The sequence below is a fragment of the Leuciscus leuciscus genome (genome assembly GCF_965113295.1).
Source record: "Leuciscus leuciscus genome assembly, chromosome: 24".
Taxonomy (NCBI): domain Eukaryota; kingdom Metazoa; phylum Chordata; class Actinopteri; order Cypriniformes; family Leuciscidae; genus Leuciscus; species Leuciscus leuciscus.
The window spans coordinates 31,524,819-31,538,186 of record NC_138723.1 but is presented as its reverse complement, the minus strand read 5'-3'; the positions used below and the strand labels follow the sequence as shown (position 1 = coordinate 31,538,186).

Genomic DNA, 13,368 nt, shown 5'->3' with positions numbered 1-13,368 from the left:
AGTAAGGAGCGTGTCCACTGAGGGGGAGGTGTCTGTTGCAGAGCGTGTTAGTGGATTTGGGGGCGGAGCTATCAAGATGGGGCGTTTTTGTGCTTTCATCATGTATAAAATGACTAATTACTCTTCCTCAAACTGAGCTCAAGTTAATAATCTCAAAAACTCAAACATAACTAAGAATATCTTCTAAGTTTAACAGAACATGAACAAGTCTCCTTCATTCTTCCTGCTCTAAAACATAAAAATAATTTAAACTCTTCTAGGTAATTCCCATAAAAAAGCATGCTGGGAATTAGAAATCCCCTACTCTATCTATTTGTGCACAAGATTAGGCAGTGAATAAATGTTCAGTGATTATTTTGTATTAGCTCGTTTAAATCTAAGCAAATTGAGCAAAAATGAAAATCATTTTTCTAAAGGTTAGTTTGCGCTAAATCCCTTTAAAGCCTCATACAGTCAAGCCAACAAACAAAGGGTTTTCCCTGCTGTTCTACTAGTTTTCTACAGAAATATTTTTTTTTAGGTTTTAACTACAAGAAAACACTAATTCAGTAATTCTACGTCTCAATTTTATGTTTAATTCTCTAATTATTTGTGAAATTTACAAGCAATTTACTAGTATTTCTTAAACGTGTGCATTTTCTTTCAAAAAATAAAAAATAAAATCTCAGATTCTTCTCCGAACATTTCTCCTTTTGTCTTCCACAGAAGACCACGACAGCACTGAGGTTCGTCGAAACACGAGGCGGGGGTGAGTAAACTCTGTGACAAGTGAACACAACAGCTCTTGTTTCAACAAGAAAAAGGTTTATTAATTGAAAGACAAGCCACAAATTTAAGAAAACAACACTAATAAGCTAGCCTGAGCTCAAGTCTGAAATATTCAGAAAAAACAAACTACATGTGTCTTGGATAATTCCTATATTTTCCTCATATTGACACACTAAATGTTAATATATCATTTTATAAATATAAAAGTTCCCCAGTTTTTGTTATCCTTCATGTAAAATACACAATACAAATCACTCTACACTTATTAGTAAGCTTTTACCAATTTTCAGAGGATATAATTTACTAAGAGGTAACACACAAAAAAAGAAAAAGAAAAAAAAATACATATGTACTGTATATGTAAGGTACATCATCCAAATAAAACAGTAGAGAGGAGAAGGGGATGAAGGTGGATCACAATTTACACTTTCAAACATATCTGTCATTAAAAGTAAGGGACTGTAAATAAATATCCTTCCATTTTTATCTCAATATTTACATCTAGGACTTTGTTCTGAGTTTTCCCTCAGAGTACCACGATGCTTGTGCTTGCATTTGAACGCGCTACAGCAATGCCACGACTCACTACGTAAACAGTCAAATGGCACTTAAAAGCCCCCCGAAAATAAGACCACATTGAAACCAAGCGTGTCACTCTACGCACAAGAGAAAGAAAACTCGTGATGACGATGATAGTGCAGTGGAATCCCAATATAGTTCTGTTCATGTCATCAGGTTAGGGTGCCTTTAAACTGGGGTGTGCATATGTGTCTCAGGTGAGTGTGGCATGATGGGATACGAGCTCCGTTGGCTTGTACTGGTTCTGGAGGTCTTGGTGAAATCAAAGGCACTGAAGTCTCTAGTCAGTGAAGCTGCCTTCACGCTCCTCAGGGCTTGATATGTCGATATCAGAAAGAAGGGCAAGTTTCTTTTCCTAGAAAAGCTTGCATTGATATCCAGAGTAAGGTTGCAAGTAGGCGGAGCCAATTTTAGTGTCAAAAAAAAGAAAGAGAAAAGCACAGGCAAGACGTGGAAAAGTATGAATCTTTAACTGCGTTTTGGCAAACTTTGAGTAGAAACAGGCATGTGGTTCTGGAATCAGCGCACTGAACGGTTCTGCACTTCCTGGCACGTCGTCCAGGAGAAACGGAGAAGCGGATTCGTGATATTCTAGCAGCACAAGAAAAGGCATGCAAGACCAAAGAAAGCACTTTGAGTAGTGATCAACACATCTACCGAACTATCCAATAGTGACGAGCCGTCTGTAGTCCAGGCACGGAGACGGAGGGAAAAACAACGGAGAACGCAAATCAAGTACAAAAAACCCCCAGTAAGAATCTGTAGTAAACCTGCTGGTTATGGTTCAGAAGGTGCCGCTCACAGATTGCACACGGAAATATAAATCACGATTATCAGAACCTTGGACGCGTCGTGTCAGACTGAATCAGGAGGGGGTTTCACTTTTAAAAGGTTATCCTCGTTACAACCACGTTAAAATTAAGATTCATAATACATTTCCATAAAAAAGATGCATAAAACGTACGTGAGAGAGCGCGCGCACAGTCAGTCGTTGAAAATAAAATCAAGTTTTAGTGAAGAAAAAACGCTTTTTTTCCAACTACAAAAATGTTCCAGTGTTTTCCATAATAGTCGAGCGGTTTTGATGACGGGGTCGAGAACGAGACGACTTCATCCGCCATCACAGCAGGATCACTTCCTCATTCCCAGTTCACAGTAATCAAACAGCAAACAAAACTAAACAAACAATCTAGAGCTAGTACCAAATGAAACTCCACCCATCTATACATGCAGATTAAAACATAAACTAATAAAATCATAGTTCTCCCCAGCTAACGTTCCCAGAACAGAAGTTATGAGCAAACGTTCTTCCAGCAACGTTAATGAAACGTTTATTCTGCTCTGTAATAATATTACCACAAAAACATTTATGCATTGTTCTTGCAAGTTTTTTTCTTAAACGTTTCAGTTGGACGTTCGTCTAACGTTTTAATTTTTTTAATGTTACAGAACGTTCCGAGAACATTCAAAAGTAACGTTACCACAACGTTTGTATAACCAAGAAAAAACTTCTTTTTTTTTTTTCAAAGAACAACGTTTTCATAACTTAAAATGAACATTAAGCGAAATGTTCTTGGAACATATTTTCGTTAGCTGGGACGTTTATGAAACAAAAGCAGTTTTGTAAAATCATCCTGGCGTAAATCATCACAATTTTACGTAAATGCTTTTAAAAACAATTCATACTGAATGAGACCCAGTGTATAAACTCTTCATCATCATCATCATCATCATCATCATCATATACTTCTATACCAATATAGATATTTATCAACTTTTGGTCCACGATACAGTGACTTTTTGTGATTTTTTGGAGGGCAACCGATGTGAAATTAAAATGACGGGTCAGCAAAGAAGAAACACATTTTGTGTTTTTTGTGAGGTAGGGCGACAAGATACACACGTAACACACACCTCGGCCAAATTCACGCTTTCACACACACACACACACACAGGCCTTGACGTCGGATAGGGAGCGATAATCGAGCGACAGATCCTGAACGTGATCAAGAGTCGGATCACTAAGTCCAGTGGCAGATGTCTACGCAAGACTATGAATATTCTCTGGTTGTCAGTGCAAACCTTCACCAGTTCAGACGAAATGAAAAGCTGTTGTTTTGGGTTAAGGCACTAAGATGAACCCGAGGTACATAAAATCCCTGACATTCGCTCTGCAACGAGAGGCAACGAAGGACAGCCGGTTGTCTCTCACTCTTGTGTTTTTTGGTCCAATCGGTACAAAAAAACCCAGACCCACGACACACGGTTCACACATGCAGCATATTATGTACAACGACACACACTCCTCTTCAAGCTACCCAGCGACTACATCTACGAACAGAAGGCAATTGGAAACACTCAGACTGCAAAGTAAAGACGGTGAAAAGGCAAGCTCATGACGTGTCTAAGCCTGCTTGGGTTATAGCAGCACAGTTATACAGCGAGACCTTCCCTAATCACACGGCACACAGTTCAACAGCACACGTTTGGCCAATTACATGTTCTAAACAAAAGACTGTAAACAATGACCAGTACAGTAATAGAGAAGTGATAAATATATTGACTAGTAGTAGGCAAATGGTATTTTCCAGAATTAACCGTTCCCTGGCTTGTATTTGAGTTCTAGAATAAAACGTTTTCTATGAACTTCAGGGCTTTAAACGTTACAATCAGCATCTCGTCAAATCCTTATATTGATTTAGTAGTTGATGGGACCTTTGTGTCGTGTCTTTCCATGATGTCTCGCAGACAGATGTAGAGATGGAGACAGAGCGACACGCGTCATAATCTGAAAACCACACGCCCACACCCGTCTCCGTTGACTCTGTGTCGTGTGAAGCTGCTTACTTGTCATTCATTTCTGACTTATAACAAAAAACAAAACGGAAAGCTGAAAGCTGCTATGTGACGAGGTGGACAGCAAACAAGCTTCAAGGGATATTCCACTTTTGTTGGAAATTGGCTCATTTTACAGCTCCCCCAGTAAACAGTTGTTTTACCGTTTTCGAATCCATTCAGCCGATCTCCGGGTCTGGCGGTACCACTTTTAGCACAGCTTAGCATAGATCATTGAATCGGACAGGACCATTACAACTCTCTCTCAAAAAAATGACCAAAGAGTTTCATTATTTTTCCTATTTAAAACTTGACTCTTCTGTAGTTACATTGTGTACTAAGACCGACGGAAAATGAAAAGTTGCGATTTTCTAGGCTGATATGGCTAGGAACTATACTCTCATTCCTGCGTAATAATCAAGAAACTTTGCTGCCGTACCATGAGTCCAGCAGGCGTAATGATATGACGCAGCGCCTGAAAATAGTCGACCCTATAGTCTACCGAGCTGGGGACTATTTTCAGGCGCTGCGCCATTGAAGTAATGAATACGTCAGTCTTATATATTATATTTCTGTAAGCTATCCTGTCGCCGATTACGTTTGAACTAAGTTAGTTCTCAGAGTAATATATCACGTTGCTCTGTCTCAATTAGCCTGTATCCACTTTTGTGTCTTTAAACGCTATTTTTTTGGGGGGTCGACAGCTTATAAAAGCTTATTTCTGGGGTTTTTAGCTTGTTTGCCACATAGCAGCTTTCAGACGCTGTTTTGTTTTTGTTACAAGTCAGAAATTACAAGGAGGCAGTTTCACACGATACAAAGTCAATGGAGACGGTTGGATCGTCCTGTCCCCCCCCCCCCCCCCCCTGTGGGCGTGGCCTAAATGCTCTCGGTCTCTATGGGACTGATAGAGATGGATGGGATGAGAGGGAAACGGATAGGCTTTCACACCGAGGCGTATGTGTTTCCCACGTGGCGGATGGTGCTGGTCCCAGTGGAGCTGAGCATGTGTTCGGTCGGGGGTAAAGCGCTGAGCATGCTGGGATTGACGACTCCCACCACAGCACTGGTGCCGTCCTCCATGGCTCCGACCTGAAGCACCTGAATCACCTCAGTCTCCGCTTTCTCCCGCTTCGCTAGAGGCTCGTCCGACTCCTCGATGTCCTCGTCCAGATCGCTGTCCATCTCGCTCACGTCATCTATCGGACATCACAATGTTGCTTTCAGTTAAAAGGCACACAGTCATTTAAGAACCTTTTCATTCAGTGTTTCAGGGCTCAAAATTAAGCCTTTTCATGTGCTTGTCCAGGTGCTTTTTTCGTGTGTTATAAATCTAATTTATTCTGAAGAAATTTTCTCATCAGCTTTGACATATTTAAATATGAATACTTATGATATGTTTACCTTTATAAAGGGCTTTTTTTTATTATTAAATATGCTTCATCTTTCATTTTAAATTCTTAAATTTGATCAATAAATTAAATTAGAATAATAAGACACTGAAGGGCAAAAACACTAAATTATTTACACTAAAAAATTACGACTGAATGAAATAATGTTATGAGATTGTTTTAAATATTTTAATATACAAATAAGGAAAGTTGGAAAGAATCTTACTTTTAAACGCGAAACTAAACCACCAGTAGGTGGCGGCAGGTGACCGTCTTAATGAGCGAGTCATTGAGTCATTCATTCAAACGATTTGTTCAAACAACTGATTCGTTCAGGAATGAAGCAGTTGTTTATGAATGAGTCATTGAATCTTTGACTCCACCGATTCGTTCAAAAAGCTGAATCATTCAGACGCATTATGGTTCTGCCGTGATCTTTGTTTGGAACTATTTTTGCTGCTAAAATAGAACAAAAACAATCAATATTGTGTCTAAAATGTAAGTGACTTAATATTAACTAGTTTATTAAACTGTTGTATGCAATCAGTGTCACATTTTCAATCGTAAAGGTATTCAGCACTCTTGGTCATGTGATGATGCTTAACTGTATCATATGTTATAAATATAAAAACACATTTTGAATGTTTACCTCTGTGTGTGAACTGCACTCATTCGTTTTCATTTCTCCTCATGAGGCTGTGAGGGCCTCAACAACACAACCTTGTTACCGCTAGTATATTATATTATTATTCACTATCAATCGCCACTTACACTAAATTACTGCAGAATCATTCACGTTTTGGTGTTTCCCAAGTTATTTTTTTCTATTTTTGAGTCACGAGACCGGTCGGCCTTCAAAAAATCCTCTTGTCCCGGACAAGTGTTAATGTTGATCCCTATCCTGACAGTCAAATCCTAGACAACTTCCTTCCCAGCACTTCCTTCTAAAAAAGAACTACTTCTCTGCTTTCAGTATTCCTTAATCCCTCTCTGTTCTAGCTTGCAGGAATTTTTTTTACTTTGTATTACTAGCACTTCTCATGTTTATTGGCTCATGTATATCGCTTCTATTCTTCAGTCGCTTTGGATAAAACATTCATATAGCAGAAACTGTCTTATGATGGAGGAACACAAACAGAACAGTGTTTTTACAGTAATGGGTCATCCAGCATCCAGCAATAGTCTCCTACTGGTCTAAAGTGCCTGGGCTTATTCGCCTGGATTGTAACTGCGTAACACTGTAATGAGTCTCAGCTTGCAGTCCGAGCTTTGGCTAGCTTACCTTTGTCGATGTTGGCAGGTGACATTGTGTTCAGGTCCTGAAACTGCAGTGGCACAAAGAAATGGCGATTAGAGAGAAAGACTGACGTCACAGCACTTTACTGCTCATGCTGAGCTAAACACACGTTACCTCTCCCATCACCCCGATGGGCGTCTCTCCCGTGGCCTGGGCCACTCGGTGCTCCACTAGGTAGAACATGTACTCGTCGTACAGCAGTCGGATCAAGTGGAAAGAGCCGAAACTTGCAGCGCTGCGAAGGGTCAGATCTCTGATGACCATAGAGCTGTAAGAGTCCGATAAAACGGGCAAGTTAAACGTTCTGTTGGCACTTTGCTCTAAAGGCCCACGAACTGGTGTGGAACTGGTGTCATATAAACCAAAATCAGGCGAAAATTAAGTTTGTTTGGAGTTCTTTCCGCTCTGGCTAGTAAAGACCTTCACTACCATTGGTGCGTGGTGTAACAAGTGGGTGTGGCTCTAAGGCTCCGCCTACTTTGACTTATTCTGAATGTTCTGATCCAATCTGACTTCTGACCTGTAATGCTGCCTGAATCATAATCATACACTGTTCGCTCGTTGGCCAGAGGAGAACTGAGCGACTGAGCCTGGGTTCTCCAAAGGTTTTCCTCTCCATTCTGTCACTGATTGGGAACAGTTAATATTCAACAAATATTATTGCTCTGCCTGCATTGACACCATTATATGAGAACTGAGCTGAGCTGGACGATGACATCACGGTTTTCTCCAGAGCGGATATAAAATGAACGGTTCATTTGGTTGGTCTCAGAGCAATTACACACCAGAAGGAGATCTAGGGATCATGCAGATTCCAGTATGGATTAGGGCTGGGCAAAACAAATTATTTTTCAATTAATCATTTTTTTTAAAATGTGGTCGATTCAAAATCGATTCTCAAAGGCCACGAATAGATTTTTTATTTTTTTTATTTACACTGAACAAAATTATAAATGCAAAACTTTCGTTTTTGCCCCCATTTTTCATGAGCTGAACTCAAATATCTAAGACTTTTTCTATGTACACAAAAGGCCAATTTCTCTCAAATATTGTTCACAAATCTGTTTAAATCTGTGTTAGTGAGCACTTCTCCTTTGCCGAGATAATCCATCCACCTCACAGGTGTGGCATATCAAGATGCTGATTAGACAGCATGATTATCGCACAGGTGTGCCTTAGGCTGGCCACAATAAAAGGCCACTCTATTCTGACTTGTCCAATTTTCAGCATTAATTTTTCATCTTGCATCAAAATCCTGTACATTCATTGTACGCATTTGAAATATAGATTTGGGTTCTGTTTAATGTACCTAAAATAAAAAGTTTAATATACAGGTTTGTGGCTCTTAATTTCTTTTTATTAATTAACCACTTGCAAACTTATGTTCACTGCTCTTTTTTAATTTTTTATTAAATCTATATTCATTGAGTCGAATCGGAAATCTAATTTAGAATCTAAATCGAATTGGAACATCTGAATCGATACCCAGCCCTAGTATGGATTCAACGCACACAATTAAAGCAAGCATTGAAACGGTCTTGCCTGTAGAAGGACCACTTGAGCAGGAACTGGCGAGCCGCTTTGGGGAGGGAGGGTTTATCCTCGAACGGCTTGAGGACTTCGGTGACCACGTTATCCAGCCAGGCAGCCCATTGTTCCAGTGAGCTCTGCTGCTGGAGGGTGGCCTTGAAGTCCTGCTCGAGGCGCTGAACGACACCCTCCTCACACTGGCACACCCACGAGGCCTGCTCCTGTACCACACCAGCACAGGCACAACATCACAACACTGGATCTGCTCGTGGACTACATTTACATGCAGATTATTGACTGAAGTGAAAGCACTTCAAAAGATGAAAGTATGAAAGTTTAGATTTACTGTAAATTAAACGTATTGTGCAAAAAAAAAAAAAAAAAAATTAATCAAAGCCATATATTTAACCAAGTTGTGCTCCAAATTTGAAATTATCACAAAAAGTAAAGTTCTTTTGACATTTTGTTTAGGCGCTGTACCAAAAATAGCCACCGGGTGTAACCAACATTCCATTGACTTTTTTTTTTTTTATGCATTTTCCTGTAATAAATTAATACATTTCTGTCCAAATATCCCTTTTATCACAAAATATGGAACCTCGAGACTCAGACCTTTCTGACGACGTTTTGTCAAGATAAAAAAAAAAGATTGATTAAAGTAATTAAATTTTGTAACATGAAACCTGATGACGCCCACTAGGGGAGGAGCCAGCTAAAATAATTAAAAGTATCGTTTCCATGGTAACGCAATGTCCAATTTCAAAATGGTTTTCACAGGATGAATTGAATTTGTAAGCTTTCGAATAACACCTAATTTATGATGATTATTAAAATATGTGATAAAAAAAAACAAGTAACCGCCTAGCAAGACAGTGACCGTTAAGGGGTTAAAGATGCCATATTTTGTTTTCAGGCTCTACTGGAACAGGTTTTCCTGCTTAAATGTTGATTATTTTCCCCATATTCTCCATTGTTGCGGCTCCTCTCTTCCCTGTCTGTCAGTAACGCTCGGTTTAGTCTCTATGAAGCCCCTCCTTCTGGGGCGAGTGACATGAGGGCGAGCAAAAGGCTAATTTTTGGTTGATCGATCTCTTTAAGGACGGATGCCATGGATCATGTGACGTACCTGCACGTTGGCGAAATCCACACGGTTGAGGTCGCTGAGCATCTGGTTGATCTGTGAGGTGTTTTGCAGGACGGCACGTGCGGCCTGGGCCAGATGGTTCAGAGATGTGTATCTGCGCAGGGTCTGAGCGAAGGCACTAACAGCAGAAACCTGTGCAAGACAAGACCCACTCTTAGGGGTTTCCACGGCAGACAAAGGCGTTCATTACCAACTGCTTTAGTTTGCAGTAATGCAACAAAAACGCTGGTAATTGTCTATAGTGTATGCATGTGACGTCACCGTCGGCTGGAGTGACTGCGGTTACACACACTGAGTGGCAGAAACACTGAGTGCATAATTGCATGTTTTTAAATAAACACTGACATAAAGCTACACAAGTTTTAGAGCTGGACGATATGATGATATATATAACACTGATATGAACTAGATGTACCGCATCGCGGTACAAAATATGACCGCCGCTCAGGCCTGCACTGGCTTTCCACAAAATTTTTTCCGTAGAAGTCTAGTAGACCAACATACCATAAAAATTTCTTCATCCTCGGTGCCACGGTTCAAGTAGTTATTTAGGAAAAACTGCATTTTTTTGGGTTTGGGGGGGCCCAGCGCGGGGGGGGGAGTGGCCCCCGGGGACCAAACGAAATTTTTCCTTAGAAGTCTAGTGGGGCTACATGCCCACCAAATTTCATGTTCCCCGGTGCTTCGGTGTCCCTGGTATCGTTGACGAAAAATTCAGTAAGGTGACGAAAAAAAAAAAAAAAAAAAACTTTGACAATCCCTATATGACCGGCTAGCTACGCTAGCGGCGGTCATAATGATCACATGGATTTAGACCTATATTGTGTTTATATAAAGCGTTCACAGGCAAATGTGCTTTATGTATTTCCCCGGCGTTGAAATCAGGCTCATATAAATGTCAGGAAACACGATTCCTGCTTCATGTCAATATCCATGATCACTGGATCTGTGGTGAGTTGTAAGGAACACTATATCCAGTCCAACCTTTAGTTTAAACTGATAATCGTTTGTTTTACTGCCGTTTTCACAGTTTCCTCTATTAAATCCAGTCACTCCGCAGCTCTTCTGCCACTGCGGTGTTCCTGCGAGACACTGATGTCAGTGCAAACCCTCTGTACTCTCACCTTGGTCTGGATCATCCTCTGGGGAATGCTGCTCATGGCGTTGGTGAGCCAGCCCTCAAGGCTTTTGGCAAAATTACGGATGGCTTGAGTCAAGGCACCTGTCGAACGCAGATGGAGATTTAGATTTACACCAAAGATATGGTCATTTATTATCATCTGAAACTCCACAAGCGCTCCAACGAGAGGGACAATCTCACAGAACCAGCATAGTCTGACATACTTTCAAGATAATCCTGACCAAGAGCCAACCAATAAGAAAAACGTAACTGCTTGGGCGATATGGATGGGCGATAATTGAAATTAATTTATATGCATCACTTAACGGTGTCAGTGATTCACATATCCAAATAGTAATTAGGCTTGCCACTACAACAAACTGTTACAAAATGCTGTTCTTTATTCATCAAACAATCCTAAAAAACTGCTGTTTTGAACACTGATAATAATCATAAATGTTTCTTGATCATCAAATCATCATATTAGAATGATTTCTGATGGATCATGTGACACTGAAGACTGGAGTAATGATGCTGAAAATTCATCACAATTGATCACAGGAATAAATTACACTTTACTAGATATTCACATAGAAAACAGATGATTTACATTGGAATAATATTTCACAATATTACACTATTTTTTTTTTTTTGTATTGTATTTTTGATCAAATAAATGCAGCCTTGGTGTTTTTCCTTTTAAAAACAAAAAATCTTACCGATCTCAAACTTTTGAATGGCAGTGTATATTTTAAAGAAAATCTTTAAAAAAAACTTTAATCGCCCATCTCTTAATATAAAGTTGGATATACATGTCCAACTTTAATTGCATTCATACAGTACACTCACGTTCAAACCCGAACCCTGCACTGCAAAAAATTATTTTCTTTCTTTATGCATCTTGATTTAAGAATTTTTAGATATTTGTGGAAACAAGAAAAAAATACTAAAGTAGTAAAAGACCATAAGATATTATGTCTTCTTTTCTGGGAAAATAAATAAAAATTAAGAGAGTTGTTGCTTACAAAAAGCAAAATGATCTGTCAATGGGGAAAATAGTCCTAATTCAAACAGAAACAACATTATTCTTCTTACCCCATTAGTAGATCATTTTGCTTTTTGTAAGCAACAACTCTCTTAATTTTTATTTATTTCCCTAGAAAACAAGACATAATATCTTATGGCATTTTACTCATCTAGTAAATGCATCTTGATTTAAGAATTATTAGATATTTGAACTGGAAACAAGACAAAAATACTAAGTAAGAACAGCATTTTTTGCAGTGTGATACAAAAAGCATGTTAATGAATCGACTCACTAGGAATGGGTCTCAGAACGTCTGGGATGAGGATCTCGACGAGGGCCTGATACATCAGGTGATCACATGTGTTCATCCACTTCAGCACATCATCGTTCCGGCAGAGCAGGATCAGTGTGTTGCTCGGCAGACGGCCCTCGATCTCACTCACGCCACTGCGATAACGACAGTCACATCTCAGGAATCATGTGTTTGATCTACTGAGCTTGAAGAGGTGATCGGGGTCACGTACCTGTTTTCTGTGATGGTGACGCCCTCTACGGTGTTGGAGGGAGAATAGCGCCAGAAAGTCTGCCACAAGTTCTCGATTAGATTGAACTGAAGGTTCACCACTACGTCCAAAATGGCCTGCGAGTGAAAATGATCACAACACCTTTAAACTGTAATTCAACAAGACCTTAAAGGGATGGTTCGGAGTAAAATCAACCTAGGGTCCTTTGCACCATGACCTCGAGCCAAACCCCCCCAGAAGCCTTTTCCCCTTGGTCGAACATTATTAAAGTTAGAGCTTATTTAGAGACATCAGCCGGACGGCTTGGTGCAGGCGCTAACGTATCCAAGGTTGTATCTGGTAAATTACTCCACAAATAATGCCCAGAATGGTACCAAACTTCTACAGTAGTACAAATAGGTTCTGTACTCATAAAACGAGGCATTGGAAAGTTTGTAAGTACATCAGGAGTTTATTTAAATAACACTTGCCTGACGGCTAATGCTACCGCTAACCCGGACGTCGACGTCACTGCAGTGGTTTGGGAAAAGCCTGTAAAAGTCCTGCAGAAAGTGATGCGTAAGAATGTAGTGTAACGACGAATAATTTTTTTAGAAGTGTTGACAACTTAGTGTTAACTAATAATTGTTGCAAACTGGTCCTACCAACAAAATATTAGTGCATTCCTGGAACTGGGCGTCATTACACTACATCCTTATGATCGCTTTCTGCCAGGACTTTTACAGGCTTTTCTCAACTCACTGAAGTGACGTCGACGTCCGGGTTAGCGCTAGCATTAGCCATCAGGCAAGTGTTATTTAAATAAACTCCAGAAGAGGAGCCAAGCTTGGAAGAGCCAGGACATTTTTTAATATAACTCTGATTGTGTTCGTCTGAGAGAAGAGAGTCATACACACCTAGGATGAGTTCAGGGTGAGTAAATCATGGGCTAATTTTCATTTTTGGGTGAACTATCACTTTAAGCTGAGAACTGGACTATAACTAGCGCCCTATGAAACCCTCATCCTTCCCTCGGCTTCTGTAACAAATCCTTCCTTCGTGGGTCAAAATGACCCGAAGCCCTCAAATTTATACTTCTAATTAATTCTAGATGCGTTCACTAGAGGAGTAAAATGCCATTAGATATTCTGTATTGTTTTCTAGGGAAATAAAT

General features: G+C 39.9%; 1 protein-coding gene across 3 annotated transcripts in view; it reads right to left on the bottom strand.

The window, feature by feature from the left end:
- Window positions 1-784: 784 nt before the first annotated feature.
- The window catches only part of rfx3 (regulatory factor X, 3 (influences HLA class II expression)), a 49,195-nt gene continuing 36,611 nt past the window's right edge, over window positions 785-13,368 (bottom strand). For all 3 annotated transcript variants that reach the window (XM_082158638.1, XM_082158640.1, XM_082158639.1), the window contains 8 exons: window positions 12,216-12,331; window positions 11,984-12,138; window positions 10,669-10,766; window positions 9,527-9,676; window positions 8,413-8,621; window positions 6,985-7,138; window positions 6,856-6,898; window positions 785-5,381 (listed from right to left, as the gene is read on the bottom strand). In XM_082158638.1, the coding sequence (XP_082014764.1) occupies window positions 5,128-5,381; window positions 6,856-6,898; window positions 6,985-7,138; window positions 8,413-8,621; window positions 9,527-9,676; window positions 10,669-10,766; window positions 11,984-12,138; window positions 12,216-12,331 (1,179 nt within the window). In that variant the 3' untranslated portion in view covers window positions 785-5,127. The remainder of the gene's footprint in view (window positions 5,382-6,855; window positions 6,899-6,984; window positions 7,139-8,412; window positions 8,622-9,526; window positions 9,677-10,668; window positions 10,767-11,983; window positions 12,139-12,215; window positions 12,332-13,368) is intronic.